Source organism: Chrysemys picta, chromosome 24 (assembly GCF_011386835.1).
Source record: "Chrysemys picta bellii isolate R12L10 chromosome 24, ASM1138683v2, whole genome shotgun sequence".
NCBI lineage: Eukaryota > Metazoa > Chordata > Testudines > Emydidae > Chrysemys > Chrysemys picta.
Genome location: NC_088814.1, coordinates 9,181,769 through 9,204,876, shown reverse-complemented (window position 1 = coordinate 9,204,876; position 23,108 = coordinate 9,181,769). Strand labels below are relative to the sequence as shown.

At 42.5% G+C, this 23,108-nt stretch overlaps 1 protein-coding gene across 1 annotated transcript in view; it reads left to right on the top strand.

Annotated features, from left to right (window-relative positions):
- TANC2 (tetratricopeptide repeat, ankyrin repeat and coiled-coil containing 2) overlaps nt 1-23,108 on the top strand; it is a 508,124-nt gene that overhangs the window by 319,243 nt on the left and 165,773 nt on the right. Inside the window, 2 exon segments of the mRNA XM_065577500.1 lie at nt 8,848-8,996; nt 19,009-19,195. Of these exon segments, the coding sequence (XP_065433572.1) occupies nt 8,848-8,996; nt 19,009-19,195 (336 nt within the window).

Genomic DNA, 23,108 nt, shown 5'->3' with positions numbered 1-23,108 from the left:
GCAGACTGTCCCTAGCTACCCCCTCCCTGCACCCTGAACTACACCCTGCCTGCACACAGCCCCGAGTTCCCCCCGTCTGCACCCTGAGCAGTTTTCAAACTTTGTGAGCTGAGCCTCCCCCTTTGAGTTATAATTTTTGGTTGTGCCCACCACCCCAGTCCCAACCCAGACAGGCAGGGTGGCCTGCTGAGGTGAGTTGGGGGTGGATGTGCCGCTCCCTCCCTGGGCCCTGGTGTGCAGAGTTGGCGCAAGCCCTTCTGGGCCCTGCCCCCCTCCCTCCCCCCAATAGAAGTCAAACTGTGCCTATGCCCCAGGCACATCTCTCCCTCACTCCCCCTGGCCAGCAGATGGAGCCCTGGAGCTCCACAGGGCTAAAGCCCCAAGATCATGCGCCCCCCACCCCATCCCAGCAGCTGAAGCCAGGAGCCCTTAACTGCCCCCCCTTACACACTGGTCCCTGGAATTTTTATAGCATGTTGAGGGAGCCTCAGAAAGAAAAAGATTGAGAATCCCTCTGATAGACCTCAGCAACCAAACTCCATTATTACTATGGACAGTGATGGTGACTCCAAGAGAATGTGTAACTTCAATATACATTGTTAAGTTGATCAACCTTTTAGGTTAATGCTGCATATAAATAAGATCCTTGGGGCAGGGACTGTAATTGCATTTGTAACTTGTACAGCACCAAGCACATTATTGGCACATAATAATAAATCATATTTTCAGGGAGTTCTATCTCGTATTGATTCCATGACTACTTTAACTCAGGAATTATAACTAAGGGCCTCCTAGTCCAAAAACCAGACCCTATCACTTAAGCTAAGGGAAATCTCTGTTAGCTGTAGTAGAATGACAGGTTGTATATTCCGTTGCCTCCAAGTAACCAGAGAATGACATCAGCCCTGATCCAACAGAGCACTTAGGCACATGTGTAATTTAAGTCCTGCTAGGTCAATGGACTACACACTTGCTGAATGTTATGCACATGTTGAAGTTTTTGCTGGATCGGGGCCATTGTCACAAACACCAGAGCAGGTCTAACATTCCATTCAGAGCAGTGGTGGTCAGACAGTGATCGCCATTAAAAACTGGCTCTTTACCATTAACTGAAGTTAACTCTACCATGATCTCTGCAGTATTTGAATGTAGGAAATCTTGCAGATATCTTGGAAAAGGTAAATACTGTATCGTTATAAAAAGCCATCTTTAATGGCATGTATGATGCACACTAACCAATATATTTACAAACTCCACCCTGAATATTTACTCTGAGATTGATGTTCTGCATACAACCCCTCTGCCCGAAAATATGTACATCACTTGTAAATAATTTACCTTGTATGTAACTTAACATTGTGTTCTGCTGCTGCGCTGTAATTTACTTTTCAGAGAAATGTCATAAGGGTTTTTGCAACAGATACAGTCTGCATTTGGAGTGTGTACCCTATTTATACAAAAGACTCTAACAGATCAGATATGTCGGGGTGGGACCCCCATACAGTACCGTGGAAATTCTGGGCAGAAAGGCTGCTCCTAGGCAGCTGGTGATAGGCTGTCAAAATGGAAGTAATCCTCAGGGCTCTACCTCAGTTATTTCATGGGTCTCTCTCACTTCTGGGACAGCCCAGGATTTGACGGCTGCAAAAGTGGCTTACAGTCACTATAGCTCTGCCTCTCCCTAGGCTGTGTGTTTTGTGGTGTTGTGAATCTAAGAATTTCATCCATAGCGCTCAAGGGAAAAGATGGACTTCCTTTCTTCTGCGAGTCATCTCACCATCCTGAATTCCTGCCACAGAATCAGGGATATACCTCCAGAATACAATATCACATAAACAACGGAATGCTGATGGACCAATAGCTCACCACTGGAGTCCAGGGCAAGCAGCTAGGCTACAACTTTGTTTAAAGGTGTGGGGTGGACACCAGGAGTCTTGGGAAGGTTAGGAGTACTTGTGGCACCTTAGAGACTAACAAATTTATTAGAGCATAAGCTTTCGTGGACTACAGCCCACTTCTTCGGATGCATCCACGAAAGCTTATGCTCTAATAAATTTGTTAGTCTCTAAGGCTTGGTCTACACTAAACCCCCAAATTGAACTAAGGTACGCAACTTCAGCTACGTGAATAACGTAGCTGAAGTCGACGTACCTTAGTTCGAACTTACCGCGGTCCAGACCCGGCAGGCAGGCTCCCCTGTCGACTCCGCGTACTCCTCGCGGTGAGCAGGATTACCGGAGTCGACGGGGAGCACTTCTGAGTTCGATTTATCGCATCCAGACAAGACGCGATAAATCGAACCCAGAAGTTTGATTGCCTGCCGCCGAACCAGCGCGTAAGTATAGACAAGCCTTAAGGTGCCACAAGTACTCCTGCTCTTTTTGCAGATACAGACTAACATGGCTGCTACTCTGAAACTTGGGAAGGTTAGGGGTGGACAGAAGGTTTCAGAAGGTGATGAAGATAAAAGGAGGCAAGGAGACTAAAAAACATCTCCTCTCTTTAGCCTTCCTGGAACAGTATAGGGAAGATAAAGAAAGGGCTCAGTCCCATCTTCCCGTTCATCCCTCTGTAAATGCCTTTTCACTTCCAGAGCCTACATACAATTCACCATCCAGTCACTTTCCACCAGTGCCCGGGCACAGACATCACTGTAATGTGACGTTTTCAGTGCCAGGTCAGAGCTAATGGTTCATTTTTGCAATTGGATTTACTGCACTTTTTGGAGGCTGTAGCTCCAAGAAACAAACTTTGAAAAAAAAACACCCCATACACAAAATCCCTTGTTAAAATATGCAAATGCTCTGCAGCTCTAAAACCAATTAGCAATATGTAAAGGGCGGAGTTGGTGTTAGAGGAGAGATTGTGATTGATCAAATTGGGGGAGCATTTGAGCATTGACCTGCTAAACCCTGGGTTGTGAGTTCAATCCTTGAGGAGGACCACTTAGGGATCAGGGGCAAAATCAGTACTTGGTCCTGCTAGGGAAGGCAGGGGGCTGGAATCGATGACCTTTCAGGGTCCCTTCCAGTTCTAGGAGATAGGATATCTCCATTAATTTATTTATTAAATGTATTTCTTTGTGTACTGCATTTGGGAAAAAATGAGGTTTACCTTTTTAGTGTGGTGACTTTGAAAATACAGTAGTGGCATAATTTACAGCCCCTTCTAATCACACAGTGAGATGGTGTCAAGTATCAGAGGGGTAGCCGTGTTAGTCTGGATCTGTAAAAAGCAACAAAGAGTCCTGTGGCACTTTATAGACTAACAGAAGTATTGGAGCATAAGCTTTCGTGGGTGAATACCCACTTCGCTCCCAATACTTCTGTTAGTCTATAAGGTGCCACAGGCTCTGTCGCTTTTGCAGTGAGATGGAAATCTCTTACTAACTTGCCTCTTTGTGAAGACATAATGCATAGCATGTTAGACATAAAATGACAGTCTTCTAGGCCCCCCCCCTTCCAACTCCCTTCTAATGGATTGAGTTGCAGAGAGATGTTTTGGCTTTGTCTATAGTATTACTGTAATGCTTATGTAGAAATGTGCGAGTTGATATGACACACAACCAGAACTTCAACCTATGGGCCAAATTCTGATCTCTCACACACACAGTCCCATTGACTTCAGTGGCCTTGCATGCATGTAGCTGAGCTTAGAATTGGGTACTATCATTGATACATTGGATATTACTTACAAAATTTGGTCCATGGTATTCAAGGGATAGAATAAATAGTGATGGAGGATAAAATGGTTATGCCCTTTCACTGAACTCAGTGAGTGGGCATTATATCTTACCATCATCTATGAAAGGGGAGTAACAGGTACCCTTGCATCGATGTCTAGGAGCTGGTTTGTCTCTTCCAGGATATCAAGTTAATTAAATGTTTCAAACTTTTTAAAAAAAAACATGAAGCCCAAAGGCAGAATAATCCAGTATTACACTACCTTGCTTGAGTTCCAAGTTTTTTGTACTTTGAAAGCTATAATAAAATAACACTTGGTGACTTTATGGTAAATTTGACACGCACAGGACTTGGCTGGCATTTATAAATTGTTTGAATTGTGCTTTTTCGTGTTTTGTGACGTCCGCAGAACTTTTCAAGTGAATTAGAGTTGTAATCACTGTGCAGACATCTGTTATCCTCCATATAATGAGACCACATCCAGCCATTTCAAGGTGCTCTGACTTAGAATAAGCTCATCAGTTTGTTTATTTGAGAGGTAAATGACAGTTTTATACCACTTGCAGGCTTCTTAAGGTTAATATAGAACAGAAGAGTGTGTGCAAGTTTAAACCTACAGACTCAAATGATCAAGCTCTGACTGTTTAGAGAGCAGTTTCTTCTTTGAGACAGATGAAACCAGCTGTTCTGCCACAAACTCGACAAAGTACCCAGTGTACTCTGGAAGTACTGCTGAAACTAACTAATCATAATCATGCATTTCAGCCTGATGTATTTCAATCCTGTTTCATTCACATAGTCCAGAATGCACCAATCTGCTTGCCTAGTGGAATGGATTGGTATGAAAACATTGCACCTGTGCTCAGCAAACTGCATTGGGTTCCCCTCTGCTTTCAAGTGTAATTCAAGGCACTGGTTTGATCTTTACAGAGCTTTATAGTTTGGACCTGGCTACTGATGAAACTGCTTCTCTCTCCATGCACCACTGCAATGCATGAAATTAATTGAGGTTGTCATGCAGTCCATTCCTTCGTTTGCACTTTTAGACCCAAAACCAGTCTCCAGTACAGCACATAGTCTGGTGACTTGTCTTCATTGCTAAAAAAGGTGCATTTTCTACCTCGGGTAACTAACATGCATGACCTGTCTGAGGTGAAAGCACAATGAAGACCATGCACTTTAGTTTTACTGTTGAGGTAAGCAATCCTATACCTCCTCCAGCGGTCGACCTCAATGAGTTTACCTTGTGGTAAAACTGAAGTGCCTGGTTTTTACTGTGTTTTTACTTCAGGATAACTCACAGGTCATGTGTTCGTTACCCCCAAGGTTTAAAAAAAAACAAACCTTTTTTCTCAGTGAAGGCAGGGCCTGAGTAACTAGGCTGTGTGGTGGGAAGTTCTTCAGGGGCTTTAGCAGGGGATCTTCCACAGGCTTGCCTTGCCTCCAGATCCCCACTGGACTGTGACACATATAGAACCTCTGCCCACACACAGAGCTGGGTTCAGTCTCTCTGCAGGCAGTCTCCCATACAGCAGAATCACACAGCCCTCCATTCTCACGAAGGATATGGTAGTATTTTCACCTTGATGACTGGAAGCGAGGTCTCTGGGTGAAGAATTCATTCATTTTCATAGCAGCAAAGTCTCCATGTAAGACAATTCAGGGCGCGTATTTCACAATGTTGCTGGTTATTATGAATGTGGAGTCTATGTTGTGTATGAGATGCTGCATCTGTGAACTAAGGTGCACTCCCCACTAAGTATTTGTTTAATCATCCTCATTAATCAACATTATCTATATCCTTTTAAAAGCTCTTTTAATCTGCATTAGTATGATCGAGACAATGAAAAGTTGTTTTATGCTTCTGGGAATTGAAATTCTGACCTTGAACTGGGATCCCTAGGAGCAGCGGGCTAATCTTTTTATTGAGCTCTCATGCAAGGTTATAGTTTCAACTGAATTGTACCTTTCAGCAATAGCTTTGAGTGACATGTAAAAAACCAACCTCCCTCTACCCTAACTGTATACTAAGTTCTCCAGCACCTTTTGGGAATGTTGACATCTGTATTCAAGAACGGAAAGATAAGATGTAGAGTAAGATACATTTCATTCAAGGAAAAAAAGGTAGATCCAAAAAAAGTAAATGAGCTTTAAAATGGGGTTCTATTCAGAAAAGTGACTGTGTAAAAATGCCACCATCTTACTCAACAGATCTTTTTGTTGTATATCAGTCATGTCTGCTGACTGTTCTGACTAGGATAAGGTTTTACTGCCACTAGCATTGCAGCGCTAGAACAGCCTTGGGAAACGGATTTCGCTTTTATTCTGGATTTAACATTATCCCAAAAATAATTACCTACGTTGTAATTGCAGGCCCAGGTTTTGCCCTTAGTTCCTTCTCCGCAACTCCTCTTGGAACTCAAGTTGCACATGTGTAGAACTTGGCCTACAGGATCTTTGTTACTGATGTTGATCTGAACAGGGAAGAACTTCATTTTCAGGCCCTGGATTACCTTTGGGACACTGATGATCGGGGGGAAAAAAAACAATTTTTACTCTCATTGAGAGCCCTGTATCTGTAGAGATGGAGAGGCAATAAACACAGAAACCAATTATGCTTTTTTATTATCACTTTCCAGAGTAGAAGCACATTGTAATTCTCACTATAAATGCAGTACTAACCTAATACACATTATTAACCAACATCGTAAATATGCTAACTAATTTAAACTAATTAATAACCTGGCCATGAGGTGATCTTAACTCAAGTTAGAGCCAGGACCCAGACTTCTTGCCCCTCTTTTAACTCTTACTTTTTGGGTTCTCTCTCTCTCTCTTTCTCTCTCTCTTTCAGCTTTATGTCTGCTCCTCTGTATAGAACAGCCCCATGGTCAGGATAATTCAGTGTCTGTTTTCAATGTTCGGAATTTTAATGGAGCCTACGTTTACCCCAGCACTATGTCCTTTCTCCTGTCTTCCATATAGCTTTGCATTTCCTGATGTTTCTTTGAAGTTTTTTTTTCTAATTAAGATGATACTTTTTTTCTAATTAAGCTGATACTTTTCAAGTCTCAGCCTGAAATTGAAATATGCCTGTTATTTTGCACCATGTTTCTGTCCTAAAAAGAGACAGATGCTGAGTATTTTTAGAAACACAGTATAGTTAATTAGATATTAGGTTTTAAAAAATATGCATAAACATATATAGACACACCTATAGCTTATAGTCAACATGCTGAACATTTTCCTTTCCAGCACTTATTCTCTTCTCCTTATGGCTTTGATTACTCTAGCATTTCCTAGGAAAAATTTTCCACCTACATTAACTCCCGTTCAATTCTACTGATGGTAATAATGGTGGGAGCACTAGTGCAGCTAAGGTGCCAGTGGCTGAGTGTTTTACTGCCATGTCATGTAGACCTGCACTGAGCAGGTTTCACTAACATGGGTCCTCAACTGCTGGTGATCACCTGGAAGCCTGTGTACACCAGCACTTGCTCTGGGATCCGGACTTTGCTGTCCGTGCAACAACTGTACAAAAAGGCATGGTCTTGTGGTTTAGAGTGCATTCCCTCTGACGGTATACAGATCAACAACAAATGAAGGCTGGCAGATGATGGTTGCATATATTGTTCTTTCCAACTTTGACTGGCTTGATCCCTGTTTCAAAGGAATCACTGGACAGTATTCCTTTCTCTCATCATGCTGGACTAACCAGCATGGCTCTAATATCTGACCTGAAGCACACAACCTACTATGTCAGAATTACAATAAGGGTCTGAATGAAACTGACAAAAGTCCATAGATTCAGATTAAAATTTGAACCTCTAGCTTAATCTACATGGTTGGGTACAAGTGTTCATGCTGCTTTGAAATATTAGGGGACTCTATGTGGCATTTATATTCCTTGGCACAACAGAACGTGTTGAGTGAACTTTCAACTTTCCGAATCTTAGTTTTTTGTCAGTTTGAGAGACCCTTAGCAGTAATGATTTGATTCTGTGAAGCTTTTTAGAGCAGTTAAAAAGAAGGGCTCTTGTGGGAAGTAAATGGGAATTAATAAAATAGTCCAAAGCATCCACATTTTTGTCTACTTTTCCTTTTGTTTATGTATCATTTACCCAATAGCCTCCTTCAAAATCACTATAGTCTATGCTGCAAATAGGTATTGAGAGTTTAAATGTATTTTACCTAGCAGACAGCACACATTCCAAGCTTGTGCATTTCATGAGTAAATTCATAATTGGAAATTCTGAAAAAACAAAAAGTGAGTATTTGACCTGATAGATAATAATATCCTCCTAGGAACTATTATGGCTTCTTGTGCAATATTTTCCCAGAGATAGCAGGTGTGACAAAAATCCTTCTCAGTTTATTTTTTTGTAGAACGGCTGCACGAAAGTTGTTGGATCTCTCAGTAGATTTAAAAAAAAACCTCTGCTTTTAATGCTTTTTGAGAGTATGAAAGACTTTGGTTAATTTACCAAAGGGCTGTAGGAGTGCACTCGAATTGTGAGTTTTGGACTACGAACGTATGTGAATTGAACTGCCTTGTTTGGCCCTGGGACAGGCTGAAAAAGGGACTATTATCTTACTCTACCTTTCCTAATGAACAATAGATCAGTCTTTAAACAAGTCCCTTCATGTTATGAAATAATGAATTTCAGCTGCTTAAAACTGTGGGCCTACTGGTATGAATGTCACTTGAGTGCATTGCTAACAGAACATCAAACAATTCACATACAGTCATGAGTTCTCTGCAAATGGTGACATAGAGGTGACTCATTTGGTTGTGTATGTGAGAGAGGAGCGTGGTTTCAGGATTGCATTTTAGCAAAGTCCCATCTCTTGGTTGAGCCTAGAGGGCTTTGTCATGAACTTCGGGGGAAAGGGATGACTGTCTGCATCTTGCCTAAAATGAGGTGTTGAGAATTAGCAGAAAGAGAAGGAATAAAGGGTAGTATTAAAAGAAATGCAAAGTGACAATTTAAACCAATGAATGTCCAGCAAATAGTGTTGAGTGCGACAGAGAAGATGTGTGTGACCTGAAAACCCGTATAATGGAGTTGCTGTGTGAAAAGTTGGCTATACCATTAAAACAGTGGGTAAACAATAGTAAAGTTAAACAGTTTCCATCATAAATTATGTTTTTCTTGTTGTTCAGGTGAAGCTGAGCAGGAGCTGGGACCCCCTCCATCCGTAGATGAGGCAGCAAACACACTCATGACTCGCCTGGGCTTCCTCCTTGGCGAGAAAGTCACAGAGGTACAGCCGGGGCCCCAGTACAGCATGGAGGTGCAGGATGAGAATCAGGTATGAGATCTTCTTCGGCATTACAAATGTACAGCAATAATTGGTTGGTTGTGATGTAGCACATGAGTTTTTGTAATTATCACATGGTGTATGTGTGGTAGAGATGGAATGATTTTCACAAAAGGAAAAAGCTAATAATACCATATTATTAAACTGTGGGTCATAATTACACACTAGCAATACGTGTTTATGGGATCAGCTGATACCATTTGTGATAGTTTCTGGCATTTTCCTGTTTGAGCTGCAAGCTTCCTAAGGGACAATAGCCTCTCTTACCATATTAGATAATAGTGCTCAAAATAATTCGTATTCTATGCACCTTTCCTGTGAGGCCTTTAAAGTACTTTAGAAACATTAAATAAGCCTCGTAAATCCCCTGGTGGGGCAGGTAAGTAGTAGTATCCTAATTTTACAGCTGCTTACATGACTTGCTCATATTCACATATTGAGATGGCTCAAAGCTGAAAATATATACAAACACCAAATTATTCTTGTCAAATTCTCATTGAACTTAACTCAACTTTCTGGATGTCTCAAGAACAGAGTGGCAGCCAGGCACTGGTTGAATAGTAAATTCGGTGGGAGTTTTGCCCGAGTAAGGACTTTGGATCCCAGTTCTGTAGTAATCACTCCTAGTCTTCTGCTCTGGACAGTAGACTCACTCCCCGCACAGGGAAGTGAATAAGCTGAGGACATTTCTACCAAACTGAGATGTGATGGGGTGAGAGTGAAAACCAAAAAAAGGGAGTCTGTTAATTGAAGAAGGATGGTCCACTGGTTAGGACTCTAGCCTGGGACGCGGGAGATCCAAGTTTAATTTCCTGCTCTCTGACACAGACATACTGTGTGACCTTGGACAAGTCACTTAGTCTCCATAAAAAGAACAGGAGTACTTGTGGCACCTTAGAGACTAACAAATGTATTTGAGCATAAGCTTTCATGGGCTACAGCCCACTTCATCATTAGTCTCTATGTGCCTCAGCTCCTTGTGTGAAAATTGGGGCTATTGTGAAAAATAAATAATTAAAGATTGTGAGGTGCTCAGATATGGTGATTAAAAAGGCCATGCTAGTACCATAGAGGGAAGTGGGTATTGTTGTTTACAGGCTTATTTTTCTTACTCATTGCCTGAAGTTCCTTTTATTACATCTGCTTTGGTAGGCTAACAAAGCAATGACTGTCTAGCTTGTCTTTGTGATGAAATAAAAGCTCTCGTGTAGTTTTTGGTTCCTCTTTGGACTGACTTGATACTGGAATAATAAATTTGTCTGCGTCTCTGAAGTGTGATTGGCCATTTTTTTATTTTTCCGGTGATTCAGGAAAGCTCCTCTTCTTCAGACTGAAGTTTTCAGCACCCTTCTTTGCTCTTTGATTTTACACTGCCACTGAACAGAATTTTTAAAAATAAATTCTATCATTTTTAGCGGTGCAAATCACTATTGAATTTAACCCCTCCTGATTTTTTTAAGAACGAAAAGGAGGCTGTTACTTGCAGATAGGTGAGTAGTGCCGGTGCCAGAGCTAGAGAGGTAGGCTGGATCAGGTGGGTGAAAAAGCTGGAGCAATGGGAGGAGGTAAGTAGATGGGGTAGAGTTAGTAGCCGGAGTTATGGATGTCCAAAGAAGAGTGGCAGCTATAGATCAGCTAACCTAGAGAGGAAGGAAGCTGTATTCCTTCAGCAGCAGGGAGTGAAGAGGTTGGCCTGCAGGGGGACTGGAGAATTTGGTGGGGGAGGAGAGGGCAAGCTCTGTGTTGTCCTAGATTTCCATGAGTGTTTTTGAGCAGTCCATGGCACAAGTGGGACAAAGGGTTAACACGCTTTTCTCTTCCAAGCAAAGAAGATGGATTTTTCTAAAATGTTTATTCTTTAACACATTAATTAAGTTTTTCATGATTTCACGTCGTTTTTTGTGTACGTTTTGTTGGCTCTCTTTGAAATGCACTATATAGTACATTGTGTTAGGAAGTGTATTTTTAACAGGCACTTATTTAAATTGAATACTTCAAAGCAGAATAGAGATTTCTACTATAAATGGTTCCTTTTGTTGGCTTTTTTTTAATTAAAAACCCATCTTTTCTGAAAATACTCCTTTTAAGAATAAGTAAAAGAAAATATCTTTACAGAGACAGCAGGGACAGTTGCACTCTGAAGTAGATTGATATCTTGGGCTCTGCACCAATTTTTGCATGAAAAAGTTTTAGAGGCCCTTTGAACACCATTCATGTGCTTAGTGAAGATAGAGAAAAGCCAAGTTCTTAATTTACCAAGAGAAATTTGTTGTGGGGTTTGTTTTTTTGTGAGCAGTGCCTCCTCTGTCAGTGCTGCATATTTCCCTAAAGTCCACATCTAAGGGCTGGTCTACACTGGGGGTGGAGGGGGGGAGAAATCGATCCAAATACGCGAATAGCGTAGCTAAAGTCGAAGTATCTTTGATCGAGTTACCTGGGGTCCACACGGCGCAGGATCAACGGCCGCAGCTCCCCCATCGACTGCGCTACCGCCGCTCGCTCTGGTGGAGTTCTGGAGTTGACGGTGAGCGCGTTCGGGGATCGATATATCGCGTCTTAACGAGACACGATATATCGATCCCAGATAAATGGATTGCTACCCGCTGATACGGCGCGTAGTGAAGACATACCCTACGCTGCTAATGGCCAGTCTAAATAGAGTCGTGTGGAATTTAGTTTCTCTCCCCTCTATTCTGAAGGTGTGATTGCAGCAATCCTCTTCCAGACAGGAGGACTGTCAAACAGCCTTGTCCGAGTTTGATGTCAGTCTTACTGTATGAATCCACTGGCATTTGTGTGACTAGCATTTGTGATTCTCTGACTCCTAACCACATCCCTCTGAAGGCAGGTCTACACTTAAAACACTGCATTGGTGCAGCTGCGCCACTCTCATGTTTCAGAGAAGACGCTCCTACGCCGATGGGAGCGCTCCCTCAGAGCCAGTAGCTATGTCACCAGGAGTTCTCCCACTGATATAGTGCTGTCTATATCGGGACTATGGCTAGGTCTACACTATGGGGGTGGGGGTCGACCTAAGATACGCAACTTCAGCTACGTGAATAGCGTAGCTGAAGTTGCGTATTTTAGGTCGACTTACCTGGCTGTGGGGATGGTGGCGAGTCGACCGCTGCTGTGCCGCCGTCGACTCCGCTTCCGCCTCTTGCCGCGGTGGATTTCCGGAGTCGACGGCAGAGCCATCGGGGATCGATTTTAGCGCGTCTTCACTAGATGCGAGAAGTCGATCCCTAATAGATCGATTGCTACCCGCCGATCTGGCGGGTAGTGAAGACGTGCCCTTAGTTGGTATAACTGCATTGTGCGTGGGGTGTGGATTTTTCACACCCCCCGAGCAACATAGTTATACCGAAATAAGTGTGTAATGTAGACCTGGCCTAAAAGTGGCAGTCCATCTAAGTATTTCCCAAAGTAAAGACCCTTCTGCTGCAGCACGTGTCACAGCTCTGTTGCCATCCCACTAAACTAGCCCTCCAAGAGTTAATTCTTCAGCATAAATCATGGATGCAGGGATGTTGTTGGGGTTTGCAAAGATTAATTTGCAAAGATGCTGACATCTGATTGAAACTTTGGCTACCATTATGCACTTGAATTTTAAAAAAGAAAAGCTCTTTCTAGATTTTAATTCATTAGTTTATGTGGCTTGAGCAGTGAAAGCAATCTCTGTGTAAAAAGCTAGGACTAGATGGCTGCTTGCTATTCTGACCATGCTCTGCCCTCTGAAGCGAGAATATAATTATTTGCAATCTCTCCAATGTTGAGGTGAAATGAAAATAAGGAATAGAGCTGTTTTTAACTAAAACTGTCCCAATCTATAAATCCAACACATTGCATTTCCACTCGAGTGCTTTATTTTGATTATAGCAAGGGACACATTTTCTTATTCAGATTGCTAAGAAGTTGCAACTTTTTATATACTGTTTCTTACTTAAGCATGTTTTCCTTAATGAGAGATCACAAATGCCAAAGAGTAAAACCTTTTTCTCCTATTCTTCACAAACTTTCTTTTGCTTTATTGGCTACCAGTAAAGCAAAAGGAATATGAGAGCAGTATAGTAAAGTTTACTTTTTCAAATGCTTTATTAGAAATATAAAAATAAATGTAGCAACAATGTTGAAAATACAGAATTGTCTTATGAATGGAAATGTATATTTATAATTGGCATAGAGGAATATATGATGAGTATATTTCTGTATCAATACAAAAAACTCTTTTTTTTTGTCAGGGCAGAGTAATATATTATAAGTTTGAATATTTCCATTTGCCAAGCATCTTGTTGCTAACTGGCTGCAATAGTAACATTAGTTAGAATTGCAGCAAACATTAGCTTGAAATAACAGTTGAAAAAGTGGCATGGAAACCCTCTGCTTTGGAGAAAATACAACACCAGATGAATAACAACACTAGGGTTACCATATTTCAGCAAGCAAAAAAGAGGACGGGAGGAGCCCCACCCTAGCCCCGCCCCTGCCCCTTCCACTTCCCGCCCCCCTCAGAACCTCCAGCCTTCCCCCCGCTCCTTGTCCCCTAACTGCCCCCTCCTAAGACCCCCCCCACCCTAACTGCCCCCCAGGACCCTACCCCCTCCTGTACCCTGACTGCCCAAAACCTTATCCACCCCCCATAAAGCCCCCCCCCGAACTCCCGACCCCCCCTTTTGACTGCTCCCTCCAGAACCTCCCTGCCCCTTCTCTGACCCCCTTACCCTGCCGTTCATCCCAGCACGCTGGGCAGCAGGGGAGGAGGAGCGGGAGAGGAGCTCCAGACTGCCGGAGGCGATCTGCGAATGCAGGGAGGGAGGGAGGGAGTGATCTCTGCTGCAGGGGAAGCGGAGGAGGGGCTCTCTCTGGCAGTCAGATCCCCATGTAAGTGGCACCATCCGGCCGGCTGCCCTGTTAGCTGCACGCGCTCTGCCTGGGGGGGAAGTCCGGACATTTACAAATTCCCCCCGGACGCTATTTTTAGCTCAAAAAGCCGGACATGTCCAGGGGAATCCGGACGAATGGTAACCCTAAACAACACTTTACATTTGTATATCTCCTTTCATTCTGCAAGATCCCAAAGATGACATAAAATGTATGGATGACACAGTATTATTTACGCTAGTTAGGATAGAGAAAACCATTTGGAACTCTGAAAGGCCCTAACAGAACTATGCACTTGAGAATCATGGTGTCAGAGGCAATTCATGTACTGTAGGTATTGCACATTAGAAGGAACCATTTATATTGCTCATATCTATTGATGGATTCTAAGTAGTTCTAGCAACTCAGAAAAAAGACCTTTGGCATCCAGAACAGCTCAAAGAAAATATCTGCATGACATGCAACAGTGATCCAAAAAGTGAGCTAGATGTTAGGTTGCACTCGGAAAGGGATAGAAATGTTATAGTCTTACTATATAAAATCATGGTTTACCCTCACCTTGAATACTGGCATATAGCTACTGTGTTGCTAGGGGCAATAGAAGTATCTAAGTAGATCAAATTATTTAGTTCTGTTCATTCATCTCAAAAAGGATTTAACAGAAACAAAACAGATCCTGAGAAGAGCAATGAAAATATTTTGAGGCCTTGAAATACTTCCTTTTGCGAAAAGGTTAAAAAGATAGAAATGTAAAATTTAGAGCGGAGACAAATAAGAGGTGAGAAACCGTACCTCAAGTGCTCTAAATGCCCCAATAACAATTAGTGGGTGAGACCAGACCATCGCTATGCTCTTGAATGAACTCATACAGGAAAATGATAAAAGACAAAAACACCATATCATCTGTGGGCGAACACCTTTCACAAAGTGATCACTCTATATCTGACCTCTGTCCTCATGATTAAAGGAAACCTATAGAGCGCTTTCAAAAGATGAACCTGGGAGCTTCAATTCATAACTTTTCTAGACACTAATAATCATGGACTGAATAGAGACACTGGATTTATGGTTTACTACAGCAATCTATAACCCAATAACACACCCTCCCATCTCCCATCCCCTCCCTTCCTGTCCCCCTATGACTGGAGGGCTGTTAACCAGCCACTTCATGTTGAATGGTCCCTTGAAATATGTAACTACTTATGCTAAACAATCTGTTCCACCTTATATTTAGCTGTGACACTGAATATGTTTTCCAGACCTGAAGAAGAGCTCTGTGTAAGCTTGAAAGCTTGTTTTTTCAACAACAGAAGTTGGTCCAATAAAAGATATTACAAGAAAATATGTTTCTTCACAATGTATAATTTAACATGTGGCACTCATTGTCACAAGATATTGTTAAGGCAAAGAAATCCATAGATCTCAAAGAAGATTTAACATTTATATGAATAATAAGAATATCTACAGTTAAACTTACTAGGATTTAAAAAAGAATAAAAGTCATTGTGCTCAGCCACTAGCTGTATTGGTTAGAAAAAAAATTCTCTTTGTGAACATGTTGTTACATAATTGTCCATTAAGGTGATTTTACACCTTCCTTAGAAGCATCTTTTTATTGATCACTGTCAGAGATTGGCTATTAGTTTAAATGGACTACTGGCAATGCCCGTCTTATAACCACATAAAATAAATAGACTTCATTTTTTAAAATGTAATCCAGAAGGAACCAAAACAGGAAACTATGGTATGAAGTGTATGTGCTTATTAACAGCTAGGTCAACCTTGCTGAGATTTAAATCTGTAGTTTCTAGGAGACTAAATATTTCAAGAGCAGCGCTCTTAGACGTAGGGAAAATTGACACATTAGTCAAGTACTGTTATTTCTAGAGTGTGAAGTATTTAGTTTGCAACATTTGTAGTGTTATGTTCATCTATTACTCGTATTGCTGTGTGCGTGTGCCTTTTGCAGGGAGAGTAGAGGAACCATGTTGGTTTGTTCCTAATGCTTCAAAAGATGATCTGATGGCAGCCACCTAAAAAGATAAAGGAATAAAAGAGTGCAAAAATTTAGCAAATGTTCATACACGACTACTTTTATACGGAATCAGATCATAAGGGGAATTATAACTAGAGCTGTATGGGAGATGGCTTTCCCATTCTGCAAAACTTTTCAAGATTTCAAAAATGCTCCTGTTTCACATTGGGATGAAACCAAATTCTTTTGAAATTTTTCATGAAAATCTACCAAGAAAGACACTAGAATATCCAATAGCCTGGTGTTTGGGGCAGTCACGATGTGGGGGACCCAACTTCATATCTCTGTTCTGCCATTCTCCCATGTCCCAGATGAGTGTCCTCCTGGCCAGGCTATTGGCCTTTCTAGGGTAGGGGGTCTCTGTGGTTTTGATCAGAAATGTCATTCTGGACCTGAGAAACTTTTTCTGATGAAAGTTTAATCAAAACTGGTATGTTGCCACAAAAAGTTTGTTTTGATGCATCAACATTTTCTAAGAAAAATCCTCCCCATCAGTCTAAATATAAGCTGGTTGGAAGTGCCTGGATGTCCTCCTTTCTACTATATAGCAGTCTCTAGGAGTTATTATAAAAGCATGTTCGTGGTGGTCTGTCTGGATGAACACCATATACCTGGTTCACCAGTGTGTTACTCCAGGTCTGTGACGGTAGATGGTTATGATTAAATCAGTGGAGTTACACTAGCATGGAATTAGAGTAATACAGTGGTGAATCAGTCCTCATGTTTTTTAGAGTTATGCAATCCCACCTATTGTGCACAATGCTCCATTTTCCCTCAAATGGCTGGTGATTGCCGGCTGAGTAAGCGAGCATTTTCACAAGCCACAGTGGGATTTCTGTGACAAATTGGATAGCTCCCCTCTAGCTACACATGGGATCTGCCTTCTAATTTAGAAGACAATGAATCTTTCACATGTCCTACTTATAAAAGTCAGTCTCAATCATTTTTCAAGCTTCAAGTACGGTATATAATGCTTGAAAAGAAAAAGTTAGATTTCAAAGGCCTTCTGTAGTTTGCAAGCACTGTGCTTCAGTGTTCAGTTTTTCCCAGTGATTCCAGGATCAAATGGTATTTTTAAAAAGTTAGGTACAGTTTTCTATAACTATTATAAAAGCATCCCTTGTAAAATAAGCAAGTGTTCATTAAAGTTAATTCCTATTGAGATTTCCTCCACACCAATAGCATTTTACCGAAAAACAAGACATTACTGTACAAGGGGACTAAATGTTTCAATCGGAAAGCAGAGACAATTGCAAAGAGAAGTAACCATGTACTGCAGTGCTTAGTAAGCTGTTAGGAAATGAAGTCACTTTCCCTTATTGTAGTGACATGGTTTGAGAGAATCAGTCTGTTCACAGGCTATCAATGGTGCTGAACTACTGAGTGCAACTGGCGTATTCTGAGCTGGAACTAAATGTTCTTTTGTGTCTAAAAGCTAAACGAGAACTCAGGGACTTAGTGGATAAAATACAGGAACTTTACCATGAGTACTGCGATTGAATGCTAATCTACAACCCAAATGACATGGGTTTGCTGCTGTCGTCCCCGGTGACCAACAAATTTGAACAGGCAAGTTTTATAGAGACAGTAAATAGAAGTTAATGGCTGAAAAGCTACCCTTTGGTACACACACAATTCACAGCGAGGTTGATGGGAGACGTGTGTGTGAGTCTGAGGGCAGAAATTGTAGCCTCCCCATAACTTCTGCAGTGCCTATGAGCACCACTAGCACTTGAAATATGAAGCCTTCCTTTAGTGTTGCTAAAAGCATATCAAGTTTGTTTCTGGTGCAAGGGATTCAGCATCTATCAAAATCAAGAGTCAAAGAGATTTTAAAGTTGGGTTTTTATTTATTTGTGAGAAATATGCTAGCTACAGTTATGTTTGTTTCAAGAAATCACAAAGTTGTATGTGCATGGTCTGATGTAGGCACTCTTTAGTGTTTAATAAGTCATTACATTTGGTGGATGAGACCACATTAACTTGTTTATGGTCAGTGAGCCCTGTCCGAAACCTGCTGTACCTCAATAATTCAGCACAGTATGTCTTATTTATGTACAGGTATTCTAGGATAGGGTGAAACCGAGTAATTTTTTATCTTGAGAAAAGAGATTTCTTTCTTTCTCAGGGAAGCATGCAGATCACTTTTGAACATGTAGCCTGATACAGAGAATTTCAGCTTCATCACAACTAGTCTTTAAATGCAATGTATACAGATTTTATCTCTTCTAATAGATAATCTCTGTATATAGTATTAAATATATTAACTCTAGTGGGATTCATTTGCACAATTGCTTATAGATTCTTTCAGCAATAACGTTTAAAATGCAATCTTTTTCATGGTGCCATGCTTTTGCCTTGTTTTGCCTTGCAAAGTCAATCTTTCACTACTGTAAATTATGAGAAGTCAGCCTCTGGTGTGGAAAGCATTTCTTCTGGGGAAAGAATTCCTTTCATTTAGATGTGGGACTTGGCACTTCCTCTTTCAGTGTAAACGTATTGTTATTTTTCTTGAATGGAAGAAACATTCACAAAACAAAAATTGCAAGCCAACTGAGATTTCTGACCAGATGGAAATGGCACAGATTTCCTGTTTGTGTTATTTCTTGCCATAAGCATTAAGTAAAGGTCAGATCATGCAGTATAATTGTCACCAGGAGTTTCTTTGCTTGTGTGGAAAGCAAAAGTTTTACCTCATCCTTCCAGGTAATATTATTTTGTTTTGTTTTTATTGCAGCTTAATACTAACAGGGAAATTTAACAGCTAAAATTTCCTGACAAACTTTGACATAAACAGTAAAATTACTACATAGTAAATCGCAGTTTGTGCAAACTTCACCAGGTTTCCTGTTGAATTCAGAACTGAGGATCTTTCATTTTTACAGTGTGTAAAAGAAATTAAAACCAAATTGTTAATATTTTTACATTTTTCGCAGAGGCTGAGCATCGTGGTATTTTCATTTTTAGCCGTAAAACATATGTGGTTCTTTATTGTAGAGGGTAAATTCTCTAGTGTGAGCTATAGATACATTTTTTTCACAGTAATTGATCGTGGTGAGTGATGTGTTCCTGGTTTCAATTTTTCAGACTTCAGCAGTAACACAGCGGATAAGTCCCTGCTCCACGCTGACCAGCAGCACTGCCTCACCACCAGCCAGCAGTCCCTGCTCCACCCTCCCTCCAGTCAGTACAAATGTTACAGCCAAGGATTGCAACTATGGGGCTGTTACCAGCCCTACATCCACTCTGGAAAGCAGAGATAGTGGTATCATAGGTGAGTAGTGTTCTCTCTCTCTGTGTCTCCCCTCCCCTACCCCCAAATACTAACCTAGGCAATGATTCTGTGTATTTGTTTAGCAGGTGCTGCTTGAGAGTAAGTTTTTGGGTCTGTCTTTCTGCTGTTAAACAGGACATGTTAGCATGATTCAGATTTATACCATTTAAGTTGGTGGGAAGGATTGTTTCTTTTTCGAGTGCTGGTCCCTATTTGTATTCCACACGTAGGTATGCATGCACCTAAGAGTGGAAAATCTTGCAAGTAGTGTCCATTGTTCTGTGCCTGTGCCCTGGATCTCCTTGTGTTCAGCACCACTGGTGTATGGGGATGTGCGGACTGACCGACTCTCCAGTTCCTTCTTACCACTAAATGGCCTGAGTCAGAATTCTCTGACGCTAGCCTTGCATTGTCTTCATCTCTGTCAATATAACTGTATATAGTTTATTGGTGTTGTATAGTGTTTTATAATATTTTATTCAATTAGTGTAGCTTAGTTTTCCCCACCCTGGGGACCCATCTCCCCCTTTCGGGAATAGGACTGTGTCCAGAATTCCAGGATTTAAAAACTACATCTGTTGTCCTCACTCCTTCTCGATCAGCGACATCACCAGCACTGCCTTGGCAAGGCGCATATCTCCACCAAGTGCTGGATGTGTCACTCTTTCCCACCCTGGACCTGAGAGGGATGAAAGCTCTGACTGAGGAAGCACCTCCCAGAGAAAGCCTTGAGACCCCAATCAGATCCAGGCTGGGGAGACCCTCCTGTACACTGGTTTCAGTTCTCGAGCAGCAACAGCTCTGGAGCAGAGGCTAGAGCAGATGACTCTAATGACCCGTTGTTTCAGGCTTCCTGTGCATGTAAGGGACACTCTCAAAGATATACAATCCTCTAAGCTTCCTTCCAGGAACAGGGATCCCTCCCCAATTCCTTCCAAGACAGGGGAGTTTTCACATGCAGATCTGAAGGACTTAGGTCTGCCCAAGCCTCCCAACCAGCAATGGAAAGCACACAGGAGCAAATGTCCAACAGTACTGGCTCTGGTACCGACATTGGTTGCCTCTAGCAAGGCAAAGGACCAACATCTGCCAGTATCAAACGAGCTCTAGATGGGACACTGTCTCTGTCGGCACTGGTCAGGATCCACCAACCACTGAGTCTGTTGTGGCACTGGATCCGGTGGAACCAACACCTAGGACCCTTCATTCTGCAGCACGGACTCAGACATACGCTACCCTAGAGGATATCTTCTCCTCCTGTACTTACGTAATGCCTTTCACCAGGCTGCATCTCTACTGTCTGCAAGCCTCGCTCGCTCTAGTCAGTATATACGCCAATCAGTCACAACATGAACACTGTAGTTGTACAACAACTAGTAATGGGTGAAACATAATAGATAGTATCAGAGGGGTAGCCGTGTTAGTCTGAATCTGTAAAAAGCAACAGAGGGTCCTGTGGCACCTTTGAGACTAACAGAAGTACTGGGAGCATAAGCTTTCGTGGGTCAGAACCTCACTTCTTCAGATGCAAGAAGTCTTGCATCTGAAGAAGTGAGGTTCTGACCCACGAAAGCTTATGCTCCCAGTACTTCTGTTAGTCTCAAAGGTGCCACAGGACCCTCTGTTGCTTATAATAGATAGTGACAATCCCCATTAATGTTAGGGCTTCACTCACCTGCTGGACAAACCCAGAACACAAGTGCATTGGAGTCTCTTTCCGACCTTCCAACCCCAACATCCCTCATAGACTGGGAAGCTCACATGGGTGGTCACATGGTAGAAGGTACGTGGACACCTCGGGAGGCCAGGATGCATATTAATCTCCTGGAACTAAGATGCATTCCTCCCATTCATACATTCCTGACATGTACAGATAACATCAGACAACATGATGTCCAACTTCTGCAGAAACAAATGAGGGGCAAAATCCCTTACACTGTGCATAGAGGCAGTTGACTTACAGAACTGGTGTGTCAGGAACCACATCACTGTTTCTGATACTGTACTTCCCAGAGCCTCAGAACTCATTGGCAGACAACCTCAGCAGGCATTTTGCCACTGATCACGAGCTGGAATTACACAGTTCAGTGATGAACATCTTCATGCAGTGGGGAATGCATCTTGGGACCTGTTTGCCTCCCAGATTGACAAGAAATTCAAGGTATATTGATTCAAAGCAGCTCAAGGTTTGTACTCCAGGGGCGTTGGTGCAACTGTCCTGGACAGGCAACGTAACATATGGGTTTCCTCCCATCCCACTATTATCCCAGGTTCTACGGAACATTTGTCAAAACAAAGCATGAGTCATTCTCATCTCACCCAGTTGGCCCAGAGATTTTTGGTTTCCAGACCACCTATGAATGTCAATCCATCAGCACTCAGTCTTTCCCAGATCTGCTGGCTCACGAGAACCGCAGGATCAGAAATTCTAACCTGGACTCGCTTCATCTCATGGCTTGGCATTTGGATTGGTGTCAGACCTAGAGGGTTCATGTTTGGAGACCTAATAGTTCAAACTATTCATAATCACAGCAGGAAAGATTCTACCAGAAAATGTTTAGAGCCTGGCGTGGATAGAAAAATGTGGATCTGCATCTTCCGGAATCAACCCGCGATCCAACTTGCGATCCGCTAGCCATCTTTTACCTGTATCCGCATCCACACCCAGCAGCAAGCTGTCTCACAAGGGCTAGCGACGGGGTGTGGGGGAAAAGAGTGAGTGGGGGGCAGGGTTTTGCAGGGAAGCAGCAGTGCGAGGGTGGGGACTGGGAGTAAGGGGCAGTGTGGGGGTGGGGTCTCGAGGGGAAGCGGAGGGAAGGGGTGTCGCATTGCGTGCTGCTGCTGGAGGCTCACGAGCAATGGCAGATGGCAGCGGCAGTGCTTGATGCATCACAGTGGGGCGGAGGGGTGGGGCGCTGGGGCCCCGCCTGCTCCAATCCCCGTGGCCGGGCCCTGCTGCCCAGGAGCTGGCGGGCTGGGAGCATGGACAATGCTGCTGGGCCAGGCCATGGTGGGAGCGCTGGCGCTGCCCGAGGGGCCCGAGCTGCTGGACCGGGAGCGGCACGGTGAGCCAGTGCTGGCCAGCCCTGACTCTGACCTACCCCCAGCTGCTGGCCACCGGCCATGAGTGTGTTGTGCCCCCCAGGCTGCCGCCACTGGTGAGTAAAGTCCTGTGCGGCTGTATCTGCATCCGATCCACTATCCGCAAAAATGGTCCGCGGATATCCGCAGATTTGCAGGGCTCTAAAAATGTTATCTAGCCAAATGGAGGCAGTTCTCTATCTGGGCACAACAGAACCAGTGTCATCAAGAAGGATGTTGGTCAATTGTAGAGAGAGACTCAAAGAGCTCAATCTATTTAACTTAACAAAGAGAAGGATAAGGGGTGATTTGATTATAAACTTTATCTACATGGGGAACAAATATTTAATCATGGGTTCTTCAGTATAGCAGAGAAAGATATAACATGATCCCATGGTTGGAAATTGAAGCTAGACAAATTGAGACTGGAAATAAGATGTACATTTTTGACAGTGAAGGTAATTAATCATTAGAACATTTTACCAAGGATTGTCATGGATTCTCCGTCACTGACCATTTTTAAATCAAGATTTAATATTTTTCTAAAAGTTCTGTTCTTGGAATTATTTTGAGGAAGTTCTATGGCCTGTGTTATGATCACAGTGATCCATTCTGCCCTTGGAATCTACCGCCTCATTTTCAAGACACTGGGTCTTTCTCTTCGCTTGCTGTGGGTCTGCTTATCAGCAGTTAGTGCCCTCCATTCTCAATAGTTAGCTATTCTATATTTCGTAAAAAGAAAGTATTGCTATCTGTTGCTATAGCAGAGTGAGCAGGGGACAAGTGATATCTTCTCTGAGACTCTCTAAGCGAATTTCTAACTGTATCCTCC